General features: G+C 37.6%; 2 protein-coding genes across 11 annotated transcripts in view; both read right to left on the bottom strand.

Moving 5' to 3' along the window:
• The window catches only part of LOC110678492 (protein tincar), a 370,698-nt gene extending 356,524 nt beyond the window's left edge, over window positions 1-14,174 (bottom strand). The window contains exon 1 of the mRNA XM_021851444.1: window positions 11,572-14,174. The gene's annotated coding sequence lies outside the window, so the exon portion shown is untranslated. The remainder of the gene's footprint in view (window positions 1-11,571) is intronic.
• A 7,474-nt stretch (window positions 14,175-21,648) lies between these two features.
• LOC5567579 overlaps window positions 21,649-27,259 on the bottom strand; it is a 38,809-nt gene continuing 33,198 nt past the window's right edge. For all 10 annotated transcript variants that reach the window (XM_021851447.1, XM_021851445.1, XM_021851446.1 and 7 more), the window contains exon 3: window positions 21,649-23,040. In XM_021851447.1, the coding sequence (XP_021707139.1) occupies window positions 21,771-22,940 (1,170 nt within the window). In that variant the 5' untranslated portion in view covers window positions 22,941-23,040 and the 3' untranslated portion in view covers window positions 21,649-21,770. The remainder of the gene's footprint in view (window positions 23,041-27,259) is intronic.

The raw sequence follows: 27,259 nt of genomic DNA, 5'->3' as shown, positions 1-27,259 counted from the left end.
AATCACGGAGTAGCAACCATTGACATGTACAGTCAGTCTATGCTATGCTATGCTATGCTTAGACGTAGATGAGATGTTCTTCACTGATGGCTCTTTAGGAGTTGATAACTGTGGATTCGGAGTTTACAATTGTAACTTCGAAGCAAGCTTTCAGTTAGAGTCTCCATGTTCAATCTATAAAGCAGAAATGTTGGCCATAAAATTTACCGTAGATTATATCAAATCACTTCCACCTAAAAGATATCTTATTTGCTCCGATAGTCTAAGTTCTATAGAAAGCCTAAAACATATTAGAGTGTCCACGAAAACAAGTCTAGTTGCATTGCACATCAAAGAAACCGTAGCATGGCTTTCCAAACGCCAATATACAATCATATTCATGTGGGTGCCTTCACATTGCGGGATTAAGGGCAATGAATATGCTGATGCTCTTGCAAAGCAAGGAGCCCGAAATGGTGATGTGTATCAACATTGTCCAGAAGTTCGAGATTTTTATGCACTCATAAGAAAGACGGCATTAACGTATTGGCAAGAAAGTTGGTCCAATAGTGAACTAGGTAGATACTGTTTCAGTATTCTACCCAAAGTTAGTCTCTCTTCTTGGTTTTCAAAATTACAACGCAATAGACTATTCGTAAAAAATATGTCTCGCTTGATATCGAACCATTACACTTTAAAAGCGTCTCTTTTCAGGGTAAATATAGTCAACTCCAACCTCTGCGATTGTTCCCTGGACTACGAAGACATTGATCACATTATTTGGCAATGTGAGAGATTCGAAGAGGCTAGACCATACCTGTTACAAGAACTGCAACGACAAAATCGAGCTCCGCAACCTATAAGAGATATTTTGGGAAATATGGATATCATCTCTATGCAAATCGTTAATAATTTTATCATCAAGTCAAAAATCCAACTGTGAACTAGTCTAATAATATTCTTACATCATTTTTGTTCATTTTGTACAAAAAAACTAACAAAAATACTATATGTAAATAGATTGTAAACAATTAACATGAACAATCGGCTCCGTTAAGGTCTTCCAATGAGCCTAATAAACTATTCAGTAAATAAAAAAAAAAAATTATGTTTTATTCTTTATTTTTTTCTCAGGAAGATATTTCTGTTTTTAATTTATCCTTCTAATACGAGTTCTTACCATGCTGCAGCATTATTTCCTTGAGAGATTCCCAGAGATTCCCTTGAAATTTCATCTGGAATCAGACCTAACGAATACTCTTGAAATTCTTCAATAAAAGCCCCTGGATTTTGCATAAGGAGGGTGCAGGTCGTTAAGCCAAATGCCGCTAGGCTTCTTGGGTCATGCAAATTATCCTGACCAATCCCTGATAGATACCCAATCGACCTTACGGTTCATTAGAACAATCGGTCATTTTCGGTCTAACGATCTTTTTGGCCTAACGACCCTATCGGCCTAACGACATTCAGCCTAACGGCATTCGCCCTAACGGGATAGAACCGCTTAAGGATATTTATAGAAATTTCCTGACGGTTTTTCAAAGTACTTTTAATGATTTCGCTATAATTTGTAACGGGATTTCTCAAGAAACTTGATCACGATTATTCCAATTGTTTCTGTCCAGCATTAGCATCTGCAATCTCTTTGCGAATTCTTGTAAAGCTTTACCCAGAATTTTCGTCATATTGTTGTACAAATTTATAAGACGGTTTTTCTGGTGATTTTGCCGGGGATTTTTCAGAAATGTTATTGAGAATGTAGCAAAAATGTTATCCTGGATATGTTTTAAATGTATAATCAGAATATCTGAAAAAGCTTCTAGAAATTTGAGTAGTTTCATGAAATGTTCCTAGAAAAATACCATCTTTCAGGGACATTCTGAACAGATTTTCTTGGTAGGTTACTAGGTATCTTAAAGCATTGTTTCAGTATTATCACTAGAAATTCCTTAACTGTATAATTAAGATTGCTTTCATAATTTAACCAGCAATTACTTTAAAAATACATGATTCTCTAACTAAAACGGCCATTCTGAAATTCCAAAAGGTATCCAATCAATAATTTTTGAAGGTTTTTTTTTCAAAAGTACCTCTCATAGCTGAAGGTGGCTTCTATCACACTTTAAAACTTAATTCAGATAGGTACTCATTTTTGAATTCTTTGATTAATAACTCAGAAATGTTTGGCCAGAAATTTCTTCGAAATATTGTGCAGGGAACATGTTTTTATATATATTAATCGCTCTAGTAGTTTTTTTGCAATTCATTGACGAATTGTAAAAACTTACTTCAAAAAAAAAAAACCTGAAGGTCGTAGGCACAAAAGTCAATTTGGACAAATTGAGATGTATAATGTGAATCTATGACATTTGGTCGAAAGACATTTGGTCGAATGACATTTAGTCGAATGACGTTTAGTCGAAACTACATTTGGTCGAACTGACATTTCGTCGAATGGACATTTGGTCGAAAAGGTTTAGTTGCAACAGAAAGCATAGAATATTTCTAGTGTAACATTTTGGCGCGAATACAAGAGTGATTGAATAACCGAAAAAGTATCAGCTATTTTAGGGGCGGTCCATTAATTACGTAAGGGTTTATGGGGGGAGGGGGGGTCTGAGATTTCTTACGTGCCATACAAATTATTTTAAATTTTCATACAAAAAATCTTACCATGGGGGGAGGGGGTTTTGAAAAACCCCGAAAAATGTCTTACGTAATAAATGGACAGCCCCTTACCAACAATCTCTATGCTATAAGTAACATTTTGTTACCAACTACCGAAAAGCTAAACATTACATATAATTTGCAATTGGACTAGATGGACAAATTGATGTGAAGATTTGCGAAAAAGTTACACGTCTTCTCAGTGAGAATCGAACTCACGACTCCCCGATCTCTAGTTGGGGCGCGTTAACCACTACGCCATGAGAGGACTCATGAACGCAGAAGTTAACCTGAATTCGATTTCAGCTCAATAATCACGTGGTCCTCTTTCGCAAAGTGCACCTCTTTCGGAAGAATTAGATGCCCATCCAAACACAACGCTTTCTATATATATCCAATGCCTAGCCCGAGAGCGCATTGTTTTTTAGGTATAGGAATAGCACACTACACGGTAGTTGTTAAACTTCCACTCGGCTGGTTGGCCGTAAACCACGATTCATAATTAAAACAAACATTTTGTTATCCAATTTGATGGACGCCCTCCCAACATATTGATTAAGCTCTTGGGTTTTTAATGATTCCTGTTGCTTTTTTGTTCAGGCATGTTTTGCGATTCGAGATAAGCTGATCCCAAAATGGAAACAAGCCAACTTTTGTCTCCTCAGTCAACTCGTATTACTCACCCGATACATAGAATTAGCCTTTTTTCTCATTTTTAATAATACATAGCTTCTACAGCAAACTCTGTTTTTTACCCGAGGTCATCAACACTACCAGCACAGCCATATATTTGCTTGAGAAAAGTTATTAAGCTGGAAGTCACAATAAGCCACTTGGCCATAAGTAGAGTTACCTGTAGGGTTCAACCCTGGGTTTGATTAATGATTAGATTATAATACGATCAGAGTAGGCATAGACTGGGCGAAAAAGGGGTTTCAGTTAGAAACAGTGTACGACAGAGCTTGGCAGGAAGAATAAAAACGTAGTGCGTGGAACTTGTTGAATAGTGAATTCAGTGGCTGTCCTGCATCCTCCAAATCTCCGAATACCCATATTCTACAATTGGCGACGAAGATAAAGGTAGGAAAACAGTTAAAAAGATAAAAATAGTGAAGGTTGCATTGTGATTTGGAAAAAAAAATCAAATTTGAAGCGTGATCTGCTTCCCGCTATCGTATGAAAAAATGGAGTATCGGATGAAGTGCACATAAATTGTGGAATTTTTGAGTGAATTTTACCTGAATTATGAATAATTAATTGATAAATGTAACTAAAATGTAATATTTCCAAATGCAGCAGTTTCATGCATTGAATTAAAAAAAATGAAATGAAGAGACCAAATTGGTGATTGAGAAGTGAAAAAATCAGCTGTTCCTATGGTAACAGAATCACCCTCTACCACCCACTTACGTACCTGAGTTGATCAGTTGATAGTATGTGTGGGTTAACTAGACCATCATGTTGCAGCAACGAAAAAAAAAAAAAATATGCCGTCTTCTTGCCAGTACTTCACTGTGTTGGCTATTTTTGTTCACTTACCTATTCCTTTTCAAGAGCAAGACTTCATTCTCAGAACTGTGTTATTCACGAAAAAATGGTTCAAAAGTTTGGTTTTCTTTCTAAACACTATCAAAATTGTTGACAAACTTGAAGGAGGCGAACGGCAAATCGACAGGGTGAAATGTTGAGCCTACCTGCTTTTCATGCGTAACACGTTCGTGTATGTGTATTGGTGATATGAATGTATGAATGACATAGATTTTTTTTCTGGAGTGATGTATGTTTCTCCTCGATCTGTCATATATGGACTTGGTTGTGTTGATGGTTTCTAAACAACATTAGTCATCAGAAACTGTCATTCATATAAAATACTCAAAACAAAACAGAATCGGCTCGGAATACTCTATGAAAAATGAAGATGGGTAGAATCATGAATGAAAGGTTCCGCTAATTGACACCAAGTTATGTCTGGAAGAATAACGGTTGCGGTTGATGAATTGAGATGCACTGTTGAACTATGAACGATATATTTGGCTAAAATTGATTTGAAAGAATTGAAATTTATGCGTATTAATGGCAAAGAGTAAAAACAAAGAAATAAAGCACTAAAAAAAAAAAAGGTTTTCTGATTGTTTTTTTTTTGTATATATATTTATAATCGTAAATTAAACGTTTTATTTGTTTGTTGTAAAATGTTCATACGTAAATTATGTATTGATATTGGTTGAAACCGCAGCAATAAGGGATTATGACAAAACACTTGTAGCGTGTTGTTTTGTAAATTAAGATGCGAACCAGTAGCGTTCAGGAATATTCGTTTGAACCAGTAGCGTTCTAAGGATACAAAGAACCAGAAGCGTTCTTAGGATACAAAGAACCAGAAGCGTTCTTAGGATAAAAGGAACCAGTAGCGTTCTAAGGATACAAAGAACCAGAAGCGTTCTTAGGATACAAAGAACCAGAAGCGTTCTTAGGATAAAAGGAATCAGTAGCGTTTTTAGTATGTGTGAAAACGTTGAACGTCAACTAGTTGCGATTCACAGGATGTATTCGACCAGTAGCATTCTTTGGATGCAATGAACCAGAAGCGTTCTTATGATACAATGAACCAGAAGCGTTCTTAGGATGGTGTACTGTAAGCGTGAACCAATAAGGATTCACAGGATGTATTGAACCAGTAGCGTTCTTAGGATGTAATGAACCAGAAGCGTTCATAGGATTTAGTGAACCAGAAGCGTTCAGAAGCTTGTATATTATGAACCAGTAGCGTCATAGGATCAACATAAAAGAATTGATTGAGCCAGTTGTGTTCAAGGACTAATGTGTATACCGGTACGTTTATTCTTCATAATTGATCATAGAATAGTATTTGAACCATAAGCGCTCGATGGATGTAATGAACTAATTGTGTTAAAGGGATTTGTGAATAAACCAGAAGCGTTCATAGGATGCTATGAACCAGAAGCGTTCATTGGGTGATGTTATACAAAAGAATGTAGGGTTTTATTTCATCACACTGGTAGCATTACTTTACTGATAGGGAGTAATGTTCAGAAAAATAAAAATGTTTGTTTATCTTATGTATAAAAGCCAATTTAAATGCCTTCATCCGATGCTTCTAATTTTGGTATTGAGTATTAAGAAAATATGTCCAAATAATTATGAAAAGACTTTTTTTTATATCGCGATATTACAGATGGAAGAGATTCGTCAGATCCCACCTTTTCGTTGCGAAACTATCGAGAAGGGCAAAATTTCTCGTGAATGGGAATCTTGGAAATGGTCGTTGGAATGCTATTTTGAAGCATATGGCGTCACCGATCAGAAATTGAAGCGTGCTAAGCTGCTTCATCTGGGAGGCGTGGAACTCCAAAGAATTTTTCGCAGTTTACCTGACCACGATAAAACACCTTTAGTTACTTTGGAGCCAAAAGTTTACGACTTGGCTATCGAGCTGTTTGATTCATATTTTCAAGCTGGTCGACAAGATGTCATTGAGAGACGTAGATTACGAAAGATTAAGCAGGAACATAATGAGAAATTTTCTCATTATGTGATCCGTCTTCGTCAGCAAGCGCTAAATTGTGGTTTTGAAAAGTATTCTGCAGAAGTTGGAGAAATTTTGAAAGAAATTTATTTGATTGATGTCGTTGTGGAGAACTGTCGATCAGATGAACTTCGTAAAGCTATACTCAAACGAGATCGTACTCTAAGAGAAATAGAGGAAATCGCGGCAACAATCGAGGACACAGATCAGCAGTTAAAGGATTTGAAGGAGAATGGCAACATTGTACGTGATACTCCAGTGTTCGGAATTGATAACGCTCGCACGGTCAAACCTGCGAGTAAGAGACTTTACCTGGATGAAGGAAATGATCGAGCTCCCTTCAGAAGTTTTCCGAAACGATCGGTATTTCAGGAACCATCACGAGGATCATCGTTCCAGAGAAAAGAGAAGGTTGTTTGTTACTCTTGTGGTTATCAGGGGCATCTTTCAAAGTCTTCAGAATGTCCAGCAAAAGGGCGCACATGCCGGCGTTGCCGAGGGTTGGACCATTTTGAAGCAATGTGCCGGAAACGCAAGCAGTCTTCGGAAGTACGAGGAAAACCGAAAAAAGTTTTCAATGTTCAACATGTACCGGAAACCAACAATCCATGCGATGAAGAACAAGAAGAAATTTCAGAGAACTCAACGAAGGTATACTATGCTTTTTATGGTGGAAACGAAAGCAATACCTTGGATTGTGTCATCGGAGGCTTTTCTCTGAAAGTTTTGATTGATTCTGGAGCTGACGCGAATTTAATCCGAATGGAAACATGGAACATGATGAAGCAGGAAAGAATTCAGGTTCTAAAGTCATCAAAGGGATGTTCGCGAGTGCTGAAAGGCTACGGAAGCGATAGACCTCTCTCTATTGTTGGGACTTTCGAAGCCAAAGTTACTATCGGCCGTAAAACCACTGTCGCTGAATTTTTTGTCGTAAAGGGTGGACAAAAAGATATAATTGGAGATCTTACAGCTAAAAGGTTGGGAGTGTTGAAAGTGGGTATTGAAGTGAATAATGTCGATGCCAAAGTCAAACCATTCAGCAAAATAAAAGACGTTCAGGCTTCCATTTCAATTGCCTCAGATGCTAGACCTGTTTTTCAACCGTTACGCCGAGTTCCAATACCAATGGAAGAAGCTGTGAACAGAAAAATAGATCAACTTCTGCAACGCGACATTATTGAAGTGAAGCAAGGACCGGCCACATGGGTATCGCCATTAGTTATCGTGGGAAAAGCATCTGGTGAGCCAAGAATTTGCCTGGACTTGCGCCGAGTAAATGAAGCTGTGATACGTGAGCATTTTCCTATGCCAGTTGTCGATGAGTACCTGGCGCGACTTGGCACTGGGAAGGTGTGGAGTAAACTTGATATTCGAGAAGCGTTTCATCAAGTCGAACTAGCAGAAGACTCGAGGGATTACACAACGTTCATCACCAGTCGTGGATTATTCAGATTTAAGCGGCTTCCGTTCGGATTGGTGACCGCGCCTGAAATTTTTCAGAGAATTATGGAAGAAATGCTTTCCGGATGTGAAGGTACATATTGGTACTTGGATGACATTATCGTTGAAGGAGAAACTAAAGAGATCCATGACCTGAATTTGCAAAAGGTAGAATAAAATATCTATATTGAACTGTAAAAAAAAAAAAAATATATGTAAATGTCCTAATAAATTTTTTAGGTTCTTCAGAGGCTCAAAGAGAGAAGTGTAGAGTTAAACTGGGATAAATGTGAGTTCGGGGTTAACAGGTTAGAGTTTTTAGGGCATCGTATTTCTGAGGAAGGTATTAGTCCATCGAATGCGAAAGTTAAAGCTGTGTTATCTTTCCGTCCACCTTGTACGGAATCTGAAGTGCGCAGTTTTCTCGGTTTAGCAAACTACTTGAATAAGTTCATCCCGGATCTAGCTACACTAGATGAACCTCTTCGTGAGCTTACGAAGAAAGACGTGAAGTTCGAATGGAGCGATAAACACAAAGAAGCCTTCGAAGAAATCAAGAAAAAGATGGCGTCAGCAGCTAAACTTGGCTTTTACGCAGTAAAAGATAAAACTATGGTGATGGCTGATGCTAGCCCAACGGGTCTTGGAGCAGTGTTGTTGCAAGAAAATGACAAAGGCGAGCCTCGTGTTATATGTTTCGCGTCCAAATCATTAACAGATACTGAACGTAGATACTGTCAAACCGAACGAGAAGCTCTGGCGTTAGTTTGGAGCGTAGAGCGTTTCAGCATGTATTTATATGGCAAGAATTTCGATTTGATGACAGACTGCAAAGTTTTGCAATATCTTTTCGCACCACGATCACGTCCATGTGCACGGATCGAACGATGGGTATTACGTTTGCAATCCTTCGATTATCAAGTAGTACACATTCCAGGACCTCAAAACATTGCGGATTGTCTCTCTCGTTTGGCAACTGTTGCATCACATGCTTTTGATCCTGAAGAAGAATTGATGATCAGAGAGATAGCAACTATGGCAGGATCAGCAGTAGCGTTGAAATGGAATGAGATCAAGCATGAAAGTGAGAAGGATGAAGAAATAGCAGAAATCATTCAAATATTGAAGAGTGGTAATCAGCAAGATTTACCGTTAGTTTACAGAGTTATTGTTAACGAATTGTCAAGCATTGATACTGTGCTATTGAGGATGGATAGAATTGTAATACCAAATACTTTACGAAATCGTGTACTACAAATTGGACATGAAGGACATCCGGGAATGAAGATGATGAAAAGTCATTTAAGAACAAATGTTTGGTGGCCGAAGATGGATAACGAAATCGAAAAATTCGTTAAACAATGCAAAGGGTGCACTTTAGTATCGGCTCCGAATCCACCAGAGCCAATGATACGACGAGAACTGCCGACCCAACCGTGGTTGGATGTAGCTGCTGATTTCTTGGGCCCACTTCCCGAAGGCCAATATTTGCTGGTGGTTATTGACTACTACAGTCGATTTATGGAAGTCAGTGAGATGAAGGAAATAACGGCTTCTGAGACCATTAGAGAGCTGGCCGCAATATTCGGACGTTATGGCCTTCCGACGACGCTACGAACAGACAATGGACCACAATTCAGCGAAAGATGTGATGAATTTCGAGAATTCTGTGATTCTAGCGGAATAACACTCATCAATACTATTCCATTTTGGCCTGCCATGAATGGAGAAGTAGAAAGGCAGAATAGATCGCTACTTAAAAGACTTAGGATCGCTCAAGAGCTCGGAAAGGATTGGAGGATAGAGTTGCGCAAGTATCTTTTGACATATCATTCTACAAGTCACAGTACTACCGGAAGTTCACCGGCTGAACTTATGTTTGGAAGGAAAATTCGAAGTAAGTTGCCTGTAGTTCCAGCCATGGCATTAGATGATGGGGAGATTCGTGATAGAGACAGGGTAGTTAAAGAAAAAGGAAAGATATATGCAGATATCAAAAGGAAAGCTAAGGATAGTGATATTGAAATTGGTGACCGTGTTTTAGCAAAAAGAATGAAGAAAAATAACAAATTAGATGCAGATTTTTCACCAGAAGAGTTCGAGGTAATTCGGAAAATGGGAGCAGACACAACAGTTAGATCTTGCCAATCCGGAAAAGAATATCGACGTGCCGTTACTCATCTGAAAAAGGTTGAAGTGTCTGAGTCACCAACAACTTCCGGTACCAACAATCTTCAAGGCACTGAAAACATTCAAGGTCGAGCAAGGCGTAATAGAACGGAACCTGCTAAACATAAGGATTATATTTCGCATTGAATTATTAAAAGCTAGGTGGGATTGTAGGGTTCAACCCTGGGTTTGATTAATGATTAGATTATAATACGATCAGAGTAGGCATAGACTGGGCGAAAAAGGGGTTTCAGTTAGAAACAGTGTACGACAGAGCTTGGCAGGAAGAATAAAAACGTAGTGCGTGGAACTTGTTGAATAGTGAATTCAGTGGCTGTCCTGCATCCTCCAAATCTCCGAATACCCATATTCTACATTACCAACACCTAGCATTCACTTCGTCATAAAGCTTTTCCTTAAAGCATTTTTTACTGACGTTTTAATCTTGATTTCCGCTTTCAAAAATCTTACCCAAGCTGCAAAACCCGTAATTCAAAGAAAGATCCCCAGCACTCTCTCTGAATTTTTCATAAAATAACCATCAGGTGTTCATTATTAAGAAAGTTGGCATTTCAAAAGAATAATAAATAATGAAAACATTATGTTCACAACGATGTGAATAAAAGCTTGTTGAGTAGTCGAAGAATGATGATATTTTCAAAGAATAATAAATTCACTAGAGCTAAATATTTCTGTCAATGTACAAAAAACTACTTCTAAAAAGATTAAGTTCAGTAGAATAATCATCAAAATCCTAGATTTTTGGCACAATGATCAAATGATCTTCCAATAAACCATTTAAAAATAAGCTTTCAACCAAATTTTCGTTCAACTAAACGTCATTCGACCAAATTAAATGTTCCAAAGCAATTCGACCAAATGTCCATTCGACGAAATGTCTTAAAGCCGTATAATGTTTACATCACAATTTGTCCAAATTGACTTTTGTGTCTACGACCTTCAGGTTTTTTTTTCAAAACACCGTCAGTTGGTTTAAGCCGTAATGGACATGACAATCCTAGTTACGTTACTTCAAGAACCAACGCAGGATTTTTTTATCAGTAAAACCGCAATATGTTACAATCCCTCTTTAAAAAATATTTAATTCCTCCACTATCTTCTTATTATGACATGTTTATTATCTTAAATTTCTCCATGAAATTCATCCAAATACTATCTCCTAGGTTTTCCAGATTATCCTAAGATATCATCAAGGATTATTTTAGTAGAAAACCTTGAACTGTATTTTTCAGATTACTTTCATGTTTCAACCAGTAATTTCATAAAAATACAAGACTTCCTTGAGATAAAATTCCTTAAAATGTTCCATCAAGAATTTTAGAAGATTAATTTTAAAAGTATCTTTCAAAACCAAGCTCAAGATTTCTATTATTACATACATGACAATTCAATCAGATATTCGTTTTAAAGCTTACATCAAGAATATAATACAAAGGGCCCTTTGTCTGTACTTTTGCCTCAGGCTGAAATTCTTGTTAGTAAAGATAATATTTTTTGTATTTTTGAAATTTATTCTGTAGTCAAATCAGTTGCAGTAATTTTTCCCCAAAGACAAGAGTAGACGCCATGTTATGAGCTTTTGTTCATTTGAATGTTCGGCTACTTTTTCGCGAGCACATGGGGCTGATTGCACAGCGTAACGAAAATAGCATTTTTGAGTGCCTGAAGGATCAAATCATGTGTCTCTAGTATACATGAAAATATGTTTCGATAACTCATCGCACTAGCAAAGCATTAGTACTTACTTGATAATGAGCTTCCAATGTTCAGTTGAGGCTGGAAATAACTCCTTTTTTCGGCAAGCTGTACTCCCTAAGAACTTGTCAGATTAGGAAGAAATCGGCGCACTGTTGATTCTGAAAGTAAGCGTAAAATTTGGAATCCAATCTTTTTAGAAACGATTTGTCAAATAAGCGACGAAGGCTGTGAGAACGATTTCAAACGGTATCTTAAGATGTCATCACGTCAGAATAGAAACCCATCCACCGTTTTATCATAATCACTTATTTATTTAGCTTCACTATCTGTAAAGTTGTATCTTCTTTCAGTTTTTTATTTTTTTTTATTTTGATGCCTTATGCAGTTACGGGAGTCAGTTGCTACTTTTCCCCAATGGTAATGGATAGGAGTGTATGTTGTGTAGGTGCTATGCATGTGTCCGGGTTTGGGAGTGAGTTTGTCCTTCTTTATTCTCGGTATATTGTGTTGCTACTTATTCTTTACATTCATCAAAGTGTTTCAATAATTATTTTCTCATTAAAGGCTATTAGTGGTTTCTGCTATTTACGTTTGTTTTTGCTGTTTGTTGCTTGCTCGTAGTATTCTTGAGTGTTGCTTTCCGAATTATGTTTTTTTTTTTGGATTTATTGATTTGATCACTACTGTTGATTTTGCAACCAATTATAGCTGTGTTTGTATAAGTTTGTTTCGTAATAACTGTTGCGTAGCTGCTGCTGTTCGGCATCGTTCAGGTTCACTACTTAGCTAGGATTTTAAATCTCTGCTTTGTAAATGTTTGTTTTATTTCTGGGATGGTGTTAGTCAGTAACTGTCATTATTGTGTTTCTTCTGTTTTGTAACATGAGTTTCGTATAGTGTTCGCTTAAGATTTACCTTTCATTTTCATAAATATGTACGGGAAAACTGAAACGGCAACTAATACTAGATCTAGAGTTTCTTTTTATGTTTCGGCTGGCGTCCGTCCTAAATTCATCTTTCCAAAATTGGCTGTTCTGACAATAGATAAATGTAGATAAATGATCTCCGCCGGCTTTCTTTGATTAGACTGTGAGTGATAATTAAGAACTTTTGCTTCGATTACGATTACAGTGATAGCAATGATCATAATATAATTACATAATAAATAATAACATTCTATTACGAGAACTTTCTGGGTGCAAGTATTGCCAATAACGAAAAAAGATTGAAATTCTTTGATCGCACCCCTTTTTCCCCTTTTAATGGTCGAAAAACACTTTCATGAAACTGAAATAGGAATTTTCTTTTACTCAGACAATTTTTCTTTTTTGAATTTGATCCAAACCATTCATAGGTGACTTATTTTCTTCTTTCTTAACTTTTTCTTACGCCCTGAAGAGTACGGTTGGTTTCCTCCAGTCGTTAACTATTCGTTCTATTTGCACAGAAAACCGAAGATCGCTGTCAAGAGTTGGAATGTTTCTTCACAAGCGCTGCAGTGAAGTGTTTTTGAGACGGGCAGTGGGGAATACAAAGGCATGGATAAATGTTCACTCACAGCTATGATGCAAACAGAACAAAAATTCTGCGATCTGATTTATAGACAATGAGTAGGAATTTATGTGCGTGCTGACCATTGACAGGCGCAGAGCAGAGTGGTTTCAAATAAGAGTGGCGTCAAGGTCAAAATTGGTGACAGTGATGAACTGTCATTTTCATGTAAATCCGAGTTTCAATTCAACAGAAGAGCTGTCAAAATTGAAACATGACGCCACTCTTGCTTATAGGCTCTCTAGTGCTGAGTAAGCGATAACAGAACTTTCCTTCAACGAATAAAGCTACTTTTTAAGGTGAAACATCTCGGAATCTAGGGGGCCTTCCTTAGCCGAGAGTTTAGAGTTCCCGGTAGGTCCAGGATTTTGAACAGTAAGAACATGTGAAATGGTTCAATGTCCAAAAAAGAGACTGTATAGACGTTTGGATTCGTTGAAACAAACTAGTTACTTCCAAAACAGCGTACCCAAAGATAACCTCTCTTCTGCAGATAAAACCATTTAATATAGTAAACCGAAATGTTCAGGTTACAGATGATGTGTCTTAGTAAATGTGAAAGACTTGCAAAACAAGATCTACATCGACTACCAATGTTGGAAAAAATACTAAGGAAGTCAATTTTCATTCCGTAAGAGAAATTTGTTGACCCAACAGTTCCCACTCGAACAACAGAGCCAAACTAATTAAGTCCTAATGATAAGACTTCTATCTGTTCACCTTCATTTCTCATCTCCGTCCATTTTCCCACTAATGAACCGAACCTTAACTGTCCGGTCTACTAAAGTACTCATCCTTCGTATCTAGCAATTCATCTCAATTGAAGTTTTTACCACCACCATATCTCTCGTTCCTCACCACTTGCTTCTGCACTCAAGCCAATTAGCCGCAACTTTCGCCTTACCTCACAATGCCTTCGTCAACCCACCTTCTCCTCCTTAGGGATAATACGTGATTTTCCACTTACAATCAGTTAAACATAATTTGTACATAGTTTTTCCGGTGTCTGCGCGTGTTTGTTTCCTACCTCCTTGGACTTACCTTTGGATTTGGACCCACCCCTAGCTCTGGAAGTCCCCGGAAGGAGCACACTGACCGCCAGCGTTGGGAAACTCGTGCTCGCGAGTTAAAAATTACTCACTCTCTTACTCGTTTGCGAGTAATACTCTCGCTGTGAGTTACTCATTCTTTACTCTAACTCACGCGAGAGTATGACGTCATAACTCACTGCGAGTATTACTCACGTAAAGAGTAATACTCGCAGTGAGTATGACGTCATTACTCTCGGGTGAGTGAGTAAGTTACTCTTTGTGAGTATGGCGAGTAAGCAATTCCCGAAGAGAAATTAAATTGTACGTTCGTATGTTTCGTTTTAGGTGGAAGGCTTTAAATATAAATAATTCATTATGTTATCAGCTGCTGACGACTTCTATATTGTGATATGCATTTTTTAGTATTGGTGTTTAAACATTACTGAATTTAGTGTCACTTTTTAAACATGGTTCAACAAGTTATAATGACGAAAGTGTTTTTGTGTTCAAATATAGTCCACACCAATTTCGTTCGTATAGCGACATAAAACAATACTGAGACCTTTTCTGAATGCTGTTTCTACTGATAATAAAATTTTATTGGAAATATTAGTAAAAGTGTTACACATAAAGTTTGTTTGCGATTGACATCTTGCCCATTTCATATGTTGCTATGGATTTGAAGATGCTTGACAAGTATAATACTCGATTGGCTGCTAATTTTTGACGACTTTGACAATATGTGATACTTGGCTTTTTGTTAATTTACTATTCCTTTTGTATGTTCTTTGTGTTGCCAGAAAACTGGTGCGCATAATTAAAAATAGAGAAAAGGAGAGCTAAAAAAAGCTAAGCACAGAAGGTGCTGATATTGCCGTACAAATCATTACTGGTAACGTTGTTCGGCGGACCAATCTGAGGCTGATTCGTTTTGGCACGGAATAAAGATACGTATTGTCGAGTCTCTGTCTCAGGTTTTTATTATTGCGGTTGTGCTATGATCCTTTTATTGTAGTATACTTATACATAATACCGCACGTTTAAGTGATTCTCAATACGGAGAAAAAAACTTAAGTTTTGAGTTAATCAAAGTTCAACAATTTTAATTGATTATTCTTTGAGCCCAAAATCTTTCACTATGATTTTTCTTCCTCACGAATGTTGTCAAAAGTACAAAGAGCTGCATTTACCCAAGGGGGTGATATTATACCATCAATCAATATGAAACTAGCATTTTTTTTTTCGGGGGACCGGTTCGCAGAGTGTGAATGACCCCGGTACCCACTCCTAAAATTTGATGTTTCAATACTTTACATCATTTTTGTTGCTCCTTGCTTGTCAAAATGCATCCTTCACAACAATAACAACATTGTTTTTCTTCTGCAGCTCATTATTAACCGCAGCAGAACAGTTCTGGCGATTTATTTATTAGATTAGATTTATTAATTAGATTATTAGATTTATTAATTAGATAGCCGTAGCGGTAAACGCGCAGCTATACAGCATGACCATGCTGAGGGTCGTGGGTTCGAATCCCACCGGTCGAGGATCTTTTCGGGTTGGAAATTTTCTCGACTTCCCAGGGCATAGAGTATCTTCGTACCTGCCACACGATATACACATGCAAAAATGGTCATTGGCATAGTAAGCTCTCAGTGAATAACTGTGGAAGTGCTCATAAGAACACTAAGCTGAGAAGCAGGCTCTGTCCTAGTGGGGACGTAACGCCAGAAAGAAGAAGAATATAAAAGAAGTGGTATTCTTTTAGTTGAAGACACCGGTAAGTTTCATAATATTTACTTAATTGCTTTCCTGGATTATGATGTTTTTATTTCAAATAAAACAACAGGATACAAACGAGATTTCTTCATTCGACACAAAAATGTAGGGCATTTTGAATCCGGCTTAACCATCCCATCGGCACCGTTTCTTGTCGTCCTGCATGTGTCGAATCACCGTAAGGAAGAAGATGGCTCAGTTACTGTTACCGAAGTAGAAATCTACGAGAAAATAATCAACCGGAAGATTGACCCTCAATGCGGAAGTCCTACGGATTCGACCCTATCGTTCAGTTTCATGGATCTATCAATGGATGGCTAGATTTCTTGAAGGTCTACAGATTTCATTCCAGTTGGTACTGATGGATGGTCGGTGATGGATAGTACGCTGATGATTTCTCGTTATGAGGTGTTAATTACAGACAAACCAAAACTCTACGTTTTCTGGGAGAACGTGGAGTGGTGTCAACAGCAAGCAACAACCGGCAAAATTATCGAGCAAGAACACATTGGGTTCGTATGATTGTGGGCATCGTAGCACAATACGGCTATGGAGTGTGGGTTCGATTCCCGCAGACTTTTTAAGTCTATGGTGATACTCTGACACAATAAGCCAAATTTGGTTAAATGCAAGTTTTCTACAGCTTTTATTAAATAACTCAATATTGCGTAAAATCAATTCAAAAATGAGTATTTTCTTTTCAAATTGAACTTAAGGTAAACTGAAGGGTCCTTGAAAATTTATTTAAAACTAGTGGTCCCGGCAAACTTCGTCTTGCCATCAAGTAGGCTGTTGAAAAATGTCATGGAACCTCTCACACAACATGACATATTAGTACTCCCCCGTTATACCAAACTTTCCCACAACTTCCCTAAACTTTTTCTTCACACGAACTTGCGGAGCCCTTCAAGAAGACAACAGTGAAAGAATTGTGCAAATCGGGTGTCCCGTTCTGAAGTTATTTCGTGACATACAAACACCACTCCATTTTTATTTATATAGATAAAGTAATTGGACTCAACTACGGGATTCCCAAGAAACAATTTAGGCCTTAAGAAAAGTTTCTCAGAGCTGTTTTATTAAACTATTAGTCGCTTTATCATTGACTTAGTGAAAATAAAACTATTATTCAAGCCTTATTCGCCCAGAAATGGAGAATCTATTCAACAATTACCATTTTATTAACGTAATAAAGTATATGTTTATTCGATGATATTACCACGGCTGTTCAACAGTTGTAGTATCATAAATAGCTACTACAATGTTTATTCAATATTTAAACCACCAGATATCCATAGAGCATAAAGACATGCTTGTTTAACATTTATTCAACAGGATTGCATGACGTGTTATTTCTTAATTGTCGAAGAAAAGTTGTTGATGCCCTTGTTCAACATTCGCTCAACGGAAAAACATGCTGAACACAGTTTGTTTTAGAGCTTTGTTCGAATTGAATGGGTATCATATTTATTTATAGAATTGGTTGTATAAACGTAGCAAAAGATGTTTCTTAGATGTTTCTTCAATATTTATTTGATAACGAAAATATAAAAAAAAAATGTATCTATTTGTACACTTTATTACATATTGAAATCTGTCTATAATTTGATGCATAATTATTGAATTTCAATTGTTTAACCATTTTTGTGATGCCGGGACTCGAATTCAGGACCTTCCGATTTACAGGCGCTTCTCGACTGCTCCAAACAAGGTAACAAACATCTGCAGGTTCAAAGCAGTATTTAAAGATACAATAAGATAATCGAACAAGTTGTTTAAACATCGTCTAAGTCTTTTGCTTGCCTTCGGTGTATGTTGAACATTGTTTGTGAAAAGGTCTCAAAAGCAAGACTTATCAAAGCTATCAGCTTTATTATAGTTTCACAATAGACGAATAATCTCGTTATGAAACATGTGGTTGAATTAATACTGTACAAAGACTATTATTTTGAAAAACGGTGGCAATAGGTAATAAAGACTTCTACAACTTTTGTTCCACAATTTAGTTATTACTCGTTATACAACCCTGCTATAAACACGCTGAACAAATATTTCTGGATGTTCGATGGATAACTGGTGGTTTAAAGTTGAATAAACATTTTAGAGTCTACTTATAATGTTACTACTGTTGAACGGCCGAGGTAACATCATTGAATAAACATGCACTATATAACGTTAATAAGGGGTCGTCCATAAATGACGTAGCTTCTAAGGGGGGAGGGGGGTCTTCATAAATTTGTGACGAAGTGAGACGAGGGGGAGGGAGCGGTCCTAGCTAGTGGACGTAGCATTTTAATTCATGTTGGTAAAAAGAGAGGCGCGCTGAAAAAAATGACATACAATTATTTTTTATTAAACTTCTTTTTTTTACTTATAAACTTGGGTTATAAAATGATGATTCAGCTACAAACATTCATATGACAAGATTGAAAAAATATCTATGAAATTTAAGATTTTCTTGATAAATGCAATCAAACAGATGCTTTGAAGCTTTAAATAATTAAATGGATATTATATTGTATTCGTGTCTGAATTAATAAATTTATAAGTAAACAAAATAAAAGTTCAATAAATTAATTAAAAATCAATGCTTTAACTACTTGGAGTACATTGTTTTTCCATTTGTTTACAAGGCATAGAGTCAGCCATTTTAGTTTTATTCATATTTTCTGTTGGGGCTTTATTTCTACAAGGAAATAAAATATGCTCTTTTAGGAAAATATTACATTAAAAGAAGATATTTATTCCGTGAACTTATGCATTTAATGTTGCAGGAGATCTCAACCCAGTCAACTCATCGATTTGTTTTGATTTATCAATGCTCTTGATGGAATAGCCAGAACATTAACAAGGACAACAGATTCGAGTGTTATCGAAATTGCCCTATCATTCAATTTTCCTAATAACTTGGTAATTTGATGAATTTTTATTATTTAACTGTTTTAATTTAGGTTGTGTAAGATTACTTCAGTATGGAAACGATAAAAAATTTGACTAAAATATTAATAGAGATGAATAATTTGTATAATAATTTCTAAAATTTTCTAAACATTTTAAAAATTTCAAATGTAATCTTTAAAGTATCTAGCAAATGGATTTGAATTGGGATAATAATGACGATGATTTATTTTAAATTAATATAGGGGAACTTACATATTCTCGGCAGTCTAAGCCGATGCCGCGCTTCTTTTGTAATATTCTCGGACATCAGCAGATAAATTTCGTGTTTGTCTGTTTACATTTATGCGTTGCTCAATCCTCTATCGATTCACACCGACAGACTTGTCAAAATGCTTTAGGAAAAGTTTTTACAACGCTGCGAACATCTCTTGTCAATGTGACTATTGTCGGCAGGCTCATTCTGTTCGGCAACTATCCCATAAGAACTGCTGGTGAATCACTTCGGCAGCTCCAAATCAGTCGCATTTTGAGGCGTGTTCATTTGAATCGATGAAATCTCTGGCGGTATTGTTTGTTCAGTCTCGGAAATCTCGTCAGTGGGAAGCGGACAGAACAAAGAATAATCTGAATGGTTTCAATTACGTTTTTTGATAACATAATACTGTGAATTTGGCGTTTGAAATTTGGTTGCCGATAATAGTCGAATGGTGCCGAAGCCGTAAGTCTCCCTATTTTGTTGATCATTTTCATTGAAATCTTTTTCATAACAAAAAATAATTAAAACAATCATCTGATATAACGAAATTTCTGTTCAATATATTGCACCGTAACTCGACAGTATCCAGCTATATCAATCTAATCAAACTTTTTTTTTCACATTTTCTATAGTAAACTTGTCAACAGAAAAAGTAACATAATTTAGCCTACATGAAACTGGAAACCAAAATGATGTTACTTAAACAGGAAAATGTTTATTTAAAACTGTTTACCAAATTACTTTTGAGGGCTTCTGTATATCGAACTGTAAGATAAGATTATCATTACATTTCAGATAGTATTTAACATCAAACATTGTATTGAACTTCTGCATTCCAATTTTTTATGTCAACCCAGTCACTAAGGAAAACGAGTATAAAAAAACAGGGAGGGGGGGTGTGTGGTTTCTTGATATGCTACGTATTTTTCAAAGGGGGTACCAGCGTTTGTGACGAAATGCTACGAGGGGGGTGTAAAAAATCAGTGAAAAAATGCTACGTCATTTATGGACGGCTCCTAAAATGGTTGTTATTGAATAGATTCTCCATTTCTGAGCGAATAACGCTTGAATAATAATTTCTTTTTAATTATTAAACAACTAATAAAACAGCTGTTGCAAAAACTGATTGTTAGGAAGTTGGTTTTTAATTGTATGTTAAAGAGCTTTCAGAATTCGCACAATGACTTGTAGTTGGTTAAAACGTTGAGTTCAAAGCATGTTCAAGCAAACATTCACTGTAGTTCTGCACCATTGTTGAAAATTGATGAAACAAGTGTTGTTAAAGCTTGTTAACTTTATGTCATGTATGGAACAACAGAATCTGAATCCGTAGAAACAGCTCGTCTTCTACTATCAAAGAGATACTATTAGACAACCAAACTAAGTTATCGACCAACGTTGTATCAACTTTGGTTCAACGAGCTTCTAAAATAACATGAAAGTGAGGAACAAAAGCGCTGTTCAGAATTTATGCAACATTTGATCATCACTTTATACAGCATATAATTTTGTTCAACAGCCACAGCTGTTATTAAGCACTAGGGAAAGTGTACCAGTTATGGCCATAGTGGTTCCCTATTTGGCCATATGTAAAATTTCGATAACTTTTACATTTTTTATACTTTTGAATGTTTTAACACCTAGATACATCCTTTATCTTACTGCTAAAACACACAAAACTTTTCAAAATTTGAAGAAATTCAAGTTAACACGTATGGCGAAATAGGGAACCACTATGGCCATAACTGGTACACTTACCCTAGTTTAGAAGACATGTTTATTAACCGCCCAAAATTGTTTCTTGGGATGTTTATTAACCGCCCAAAATTGTTTCTTGGGTTCAAATAGATAAGTTGCATTATTACAGCAAATACTGCAAATATTTTGAAATTTCGAATATCTGGGGTATGTTTTCCTGAAGCCATTAAAAAACACTTGGTTCAGTCTGTCTGAATACCGACCATATGGTATGCATCAATTAAACGATGTAAATTATTCCTAATTAGTGTGTACTTTATAACACCGGTTTATGGACACAAACAGACAATAATATGTTTTTTAAAATTTAATCTTTTTGCTGTTTAATCTTTTGGAGTGTTTAGTGACTAGAGATTATATGAGATGAATTCACAATAAAAAGTAGGGTGCTCATATCACCCCATCGATGAAAAATCAGCTCGAAAAATGACAAGTTCAATCATTTTTCATTCGTGAAATTTATAAGGTAACGGAAGTCATGCGGATCTAGTGTACTGATCTGAAATTCAAAATAGTTTTAAGAATTAATTTTTCATCTTTTCATTTGAATAAGGCCGCAAAAAGAACAGCCTTACTCATTACCTATTTTTAATATGAGCCATTCGCAAGCTTTAAGAACATTTACAACACTTCAAGTGAGTAAAATTACTCACGAGCGAGTTAGTGTTAGTCAAAAACTCACTCACGAGTATGAGTTGTACAGCTTGAACTCACGCCTGAGTATACTCACGCGAGAGTTCAAGCTGTACAACTCATACTCGCGAGTGAGTTTGCAGTTTTCGGTGAGTACTCACGAGTTTCCCAACACTGCTGACCGCGGCGACGTTAATTATGTTAACTGATTTTGATTTGTGATTCTTTCTCTTGCCGTTCGTGTCGTGGTCGGCATCCTGGCCGCCTTCGTCATCGTCTTCTGGTTTAATTGTAATTAGAAAAGTTTTCCTGCTCCTACTCTTCGCCAACCGTCCGCCTACTCAAACTTGGTTTTCTTCGCGTTGGAAACTCCATCGCCCGAACTTTCTCCATCCTCCTCATCTTCCTCCTCGTCTTCTTCGTCTTCTTCTTCCCCCGTCGATGACCGCTTTCCACTACTCTGAGAATCGCTATCGTTTGCCTCTTCGCTATTGTTGTTCCGAATGCTGGCCGTCGTAGTGCTGGGCTTCTCCAAACTGTCCTCGGACTTGGTGCATTCGTCCAAGCTGTCGGTAAATTTGTTGTTGTCTTTGGAGGACTCGTCTGAGGTGGCCTTTCCTAGTTCGGTGTCCAGATTACTCTCATCGGACGGTTCCTCTAAGGTTGTGTTGTTCCCTGACGACGGTAACGAGGCGCCATTCGTGGGAGCTGCGGTCTTCGGTGCGGTGGCAGTCGTTGGATTCCGGGAGTAGCTGTTTTTACTTCCCTCTGTAGCGGCAGGCATGTCGTCTAGTAACTCCGGTTGCAGTTCCCGTGCGACGTAATGCGTCCAGAGGGCGAGTTCGACGTTGTGCGGGGACCATTTCTTCTCAACTTTGGGCACGTCACCACTGTCCTCGTCGTTGCTACCTTCGGCGTTCTTGGAACTACTGACCGGACCGTGCACTTCTTCGTTCAGTCGATCCGTCGTGGCTTGGATATGCTGAACGAAGTTCATGTACTCGCGGGTCGTGTAGTCAATGCCTTCGATTTCCGGAATGGCCATGAGGCACTCGTCTGCCATGAACGGGGCAGTTTCTGGAGCAGCTGCCGCTAGGAGGGCCGACGCCATTGTCGTTCCGACACCTTTAAGATTCGACAGAGCCGTAATTGCTTGCTCTAGGTTGGGCAGTTTTTTGAATGCTTTCTTGGTTTCCGCCTGCACGGCTCGTGGAGTGTTCACTTTGATCAGGTAGGACAGCTGAGGGAAGAACTTACCACGTGTTTGCTTCCACTTCATCGTCTGGACTAGCTCCTCGTGCACCAGGAAACGCTCTTTGCCACGTTTTTTGATCAATTGTGGTAGTTTGTTCTGGTACCAGTCGTCTAACCGGATGAGTTCATCTGGCTTTTTGCATTTGTTTTGTGCTTTAAGTTTGAGGACCTGCGGGTACAGAGCTAGGACAAAGTCGAACTGGTTCGAGCTGCCGTTCACGAAGAACGAGGCGGTGTCTTTGACGGATGTCATTATGAAGAGATGATTTGAAGCCTTGTCTTCTGGTTGATGTTCAGAGTACGATTTGCGCGTATTTCTTGGAGATCATTCGATGGTCGTATCTGACTAACAGCTGGAAAAGAAGGTTATGTTGTTCGTTAAACGATATAATTATTGATTGATTGTTACCATTCGAAACGAAACGTATATTTTTGTGATAGGCTCAAACGTTACACTCATTCCCTGACATTCAAAACTAAATTTTGTTTTTTTCAACTTATTCGAAAGTCTTAAACACAAAACAACAAATCCCGCTGGCCTCCATAAAAACGCGAAACGCCGTTGACGGAAATCCAATTTTTACCCAAAGTGCCATTTATCGCCGGAGGACCATCAGTGTTTTCCATTACCGGCTCCGATTCAATCAGCATCAAATTGTGCATGAACGTGAAGCGGAACGGAGAGAAATCCTGCTGGGATGCCGTTATGCCGAGAACCGCTTCAGACTGTGGATTGAATGTGCCGTGGTGGAGCACATTCCTTCTGATTGAACCGATGAAAAGTGCCCTGATTGGTTTGCTTTTACTTTTCCTGCTGTACTAGGACCTAGAGAGTGTGGGAAGGATGTTCAACTGACAGGAGTCAATTGCATTGATTTGTGTCACCGGGTCCTGATTGACGAGAGGGGACTTGATTTTGCGGGTGGAAAAATTCCGAAGAAATTTTTGTAAGCTTTTTAGATTTTATTTTTGTTGAATGAAAAATGATGTAGGGAAAGACGGTTCAAAATGCATAAAGCTCAATCGCATTTTATAGAGATAAAACAAACTTTTACTAGAATCTTATAACGTAACACAGTAGTATACAATATTTTCTATTGCCGGATTTCTCTAGAAAAAAAAAGTTTATTCGACGTGAAATATTGATTTTTAAGAAGCATTCAAGTACTTGTTCAAAATGCCAAATGAATGGGACAGAACGAACCAAAATATTGAGGTAAAACGCATTTTGAATATCTTAGGAAACATATCGACATTACGACCTATTGATAATATCGGAGCACCTCTATCGTGTGCTTTCCTCAGCTTGGATCGAATCCGCATCGAGCGCAAGATGACTGACTTTGTTTATTTACAGAGTATTAATTTATTGATTTATTGCTCGGCTGAAATCGAACCAAAGTGTTAAATTAGCATTAGCATTAAGCAATCCGCACAAATTCGTAGGTGGTAGGTACAGTCCTAAACCGTTGTATGAGGGTTGCCTCCTTCTCGTCCGATTTGGGACTAACCCTTAACTCTTAGACAAGATTGACCCATCCTCCAACAGATGAGAGCTGTCCAGGCCATTTCCTTGCAAATGCTGAGGAATGGGAAGGAATGATTAATTGAACACCTACTTAAGAAAGATGTAGAGAACTCGACGACCTCTCATAGGTGTTACGGGATATTGTGGAATGTTAATGGGATGGGAAAGGCCATAGGATACGTTTGGCAGACGTTCTGGCACCTGTGAATAATATTTTGGCATTGGTTCATATTGGTATTTAATATCGAATTCTTCATTTGCAAACTCTCTGCAATTTTACGTTCAATCAACCGTCCAAATAAAATTGTCTACACTTAGGGTGGTGTAAACGATCCTTATGGCTTTGGTCGCCATAGCAATACACTGCACAGCAAAACGCATAGATGAAAAATTGAACGCGGAAAAATAACAAAATCGCATGCTTGGGTTTCCGTATTGCACTCCGCAATTTAACACATACATTTACTTAAGAACAAAATAAAACAATCGAGACAAAAAAAACGCTACCGAAGTTACTTTTGATCTTACGAAGCGACCAAAGAACGACAATCTGGTTTTGAAATCAAGCCAAAGTGTTAAATTATCACTAATTAGACCAAGATGGTGCAGTGTATAAACATATTTGAGGAGTCATATGATATTGGCTAGTGTAAAAGCTTAACTCGATGTCTATGTTTGATACGGATTCATTAAAAGCTAGCATTTTCTGTTATAATTCTCTGTTATAGTTAAAAAGCAAGAGACTCTTGTTTCTATAAATTATATTATACTACCAATGAAGCGATTTCAAGCATTTCCTACCCGATAAATACTGCGAATTGCGAAAATAAAAATGTCTGGAATTTTTGAGGACAACACATGAATTGACCGAACAGAAAGAAGGTAGAAGCAACACATGAAGTTGGTTCATAACAAACTAAAATTTTAGTAGTTTTTGATCCTAACCAAATCTTAGTTTGATTCGTTATATTGTTTTGGTCGAATCAACCCATTATTCTATTTTGAAAATAATAGTTGATCAGAGAAACAAACAACCTTATTTTTAGTAAAAGCAAACCGGTTGTTTGTTGAAATTAATTTGAAATTTAGTTTGAAGCAACTATTATATTGGCTATCTATATAAATAAAAATGGAATGGTGTTTGTATGTCACGAAATGGCTTGAGAACGGTTCAACGAATTTTAACAATTCTTTCACTGTCGCATTCGCCAAGAGCTCCGACGTGTTCGTGCGTAGAAAAAGTTTAGGAAAGTATTCGAAATAGTAGTGAAAACGAAAGAAAACTAATGTGTCAATTTGTATGAGAGATTGCATGTCATTTTTTAAAAGCCTACTTGATAGCAAGACGAAATTGGCCGGGACCACTTGTAATAACATAAAGATTGAACATTGAGGCAACCTATTTAACAAATTAGTTTGAAACAAAACGATGAGTTTGAAACAATAATTTTCTGATTAAAAACAACAAAATTTTCAGTTTGAAATTCAACAAAAAATTTGATTGTTTCAAACTAGGGTGTATTCCTCCGTGCTATACTTCAAAAACACTTGTATTATACTCGTAAATGTGTGTTGGCGAACACATAGTTGCCAGCGCGCACCTTCAATACTGCAACTTGCAAAGATTACAGCTCTTCCCTCTTTGAGAGAAGATAAGCTCGAGACAATAATGGACTTCGCTGTGGAAGTTCAAAACTTCTGTGCTATCGTAGATGCGTGTGAGCTGGAAGAACACATGTACAATGTGTCTTTGCTGCATCAGCTCGTTTGTAGACTGCCACCATCCATTAAGCTGGATTGGGCCAGGTATCGTCATACGCTTCCGAGAGTAAATTTGTCTACTTTCGGAAACTGGATCTACTCCCTGGCAGAAGCTGCCAGTACCGTCACAATCCCTGGAATTCCAGAATCAAAATCAACGCGAATCGAGCCGCGCACGGCTAAAAAAAATGCTGGGTTTCTTAATGCACATTTGGAGCCAACTGAAGCGGAACTGAATGTACAGTTTGAGCCCGCTCGAAAGAATATGGTGGAATGTCCGATCTGCAAGTCCAGCTGTAACGAAATTGAGAAATGTAAACAGTTTTTGGAATTGCCTAGAGATTCACGATGGGCAGTAGTGCGTGATTTTGATCTGTGTCGACGTTGTCTGGGGAAACACAATGGTGGATGCAGGGCTAAAGCCTGCGGCATAGATGGTTGTACACGGAAGCATCATGAGCTCCTTCATAACGAGAATCAAAGCAAGAAAGCGGTTCCAACGAACGACATAAGCCAGCGAGAAGAGCAAGGGACGAGCTCGGCTCGGCATGAGTGCAACAACCATTCTAACTCCAATAATTCGCTGTTTCGCTACCTTCCGGTTATACTCCATGGTAAGAGTGGGTACGTGCAGACGTTTGCCTTTTTAGACGAAGGTTCTAAGTTGACACTAATGGACCAAGAGCTCGCAGACGAGTTAGATTTGGATGGTGTGGAAAGTCCCCTTTACCTTCGATGGACTGGCGGCACCGAGCGATGCGAGACAGATTCCCGTGTTATCAGTCTTTCAATCGCAGGCACGTACGACGGAGCGAAGAAGTACAATCTTGATGAGGTGCGAACAGTAAAGGAGCTACAGCTACCACAGCAGTCTCTGGATGTTAAGGACATATAGGAAGGAATCCCTGTCATGGCAGTGAAGATGGCTTCCTCACATATACAAACACATTTCTGGAAGTCCACATTATTTCTCAAAATATTTCACTTACCTGTACTAATCCACTCCCAAATTTCTAACCAGACATCATAACACTAATACCTTACAATTTCCGTAGTTTTAACACTAGTAGCTGGTGAAAATTCCACGAACCGTGCTAATTTTCAACACGGACGTTTAACTTTGCTACAATTGTTTACACCTATCCGCCTGCGAACAAAGAATACTTTTCGCCGAATTTTACCACTTTCGATAAACGTAGAACCTCCAACACAGTTTACTTTCACTACTTGTTAATCAAAGATCAATTACTAGTTGATTTCTGATGAAAACAACTTAAAATTTC

The sequence above is a fragment of the Aedes aegypti genome, chromosome 3 (assembly GCF_002204515.2).
Source record: "Aedes aegypti strain LVP_AGWG chromosome 3, AaegL5.0 Primary Assembly, whole genome shotgun sequence".
NCBI lineage: Eukaryota > Metazoa > Arthropoda > Insecta > Diptera > Culicidae > Aedes > Aedes aegypti.
The sequence above is the reverse complement of the archived record's forward strand: the minus strand, read 5'-3'. Positions and strand labels throughout refer to the sequence as shown.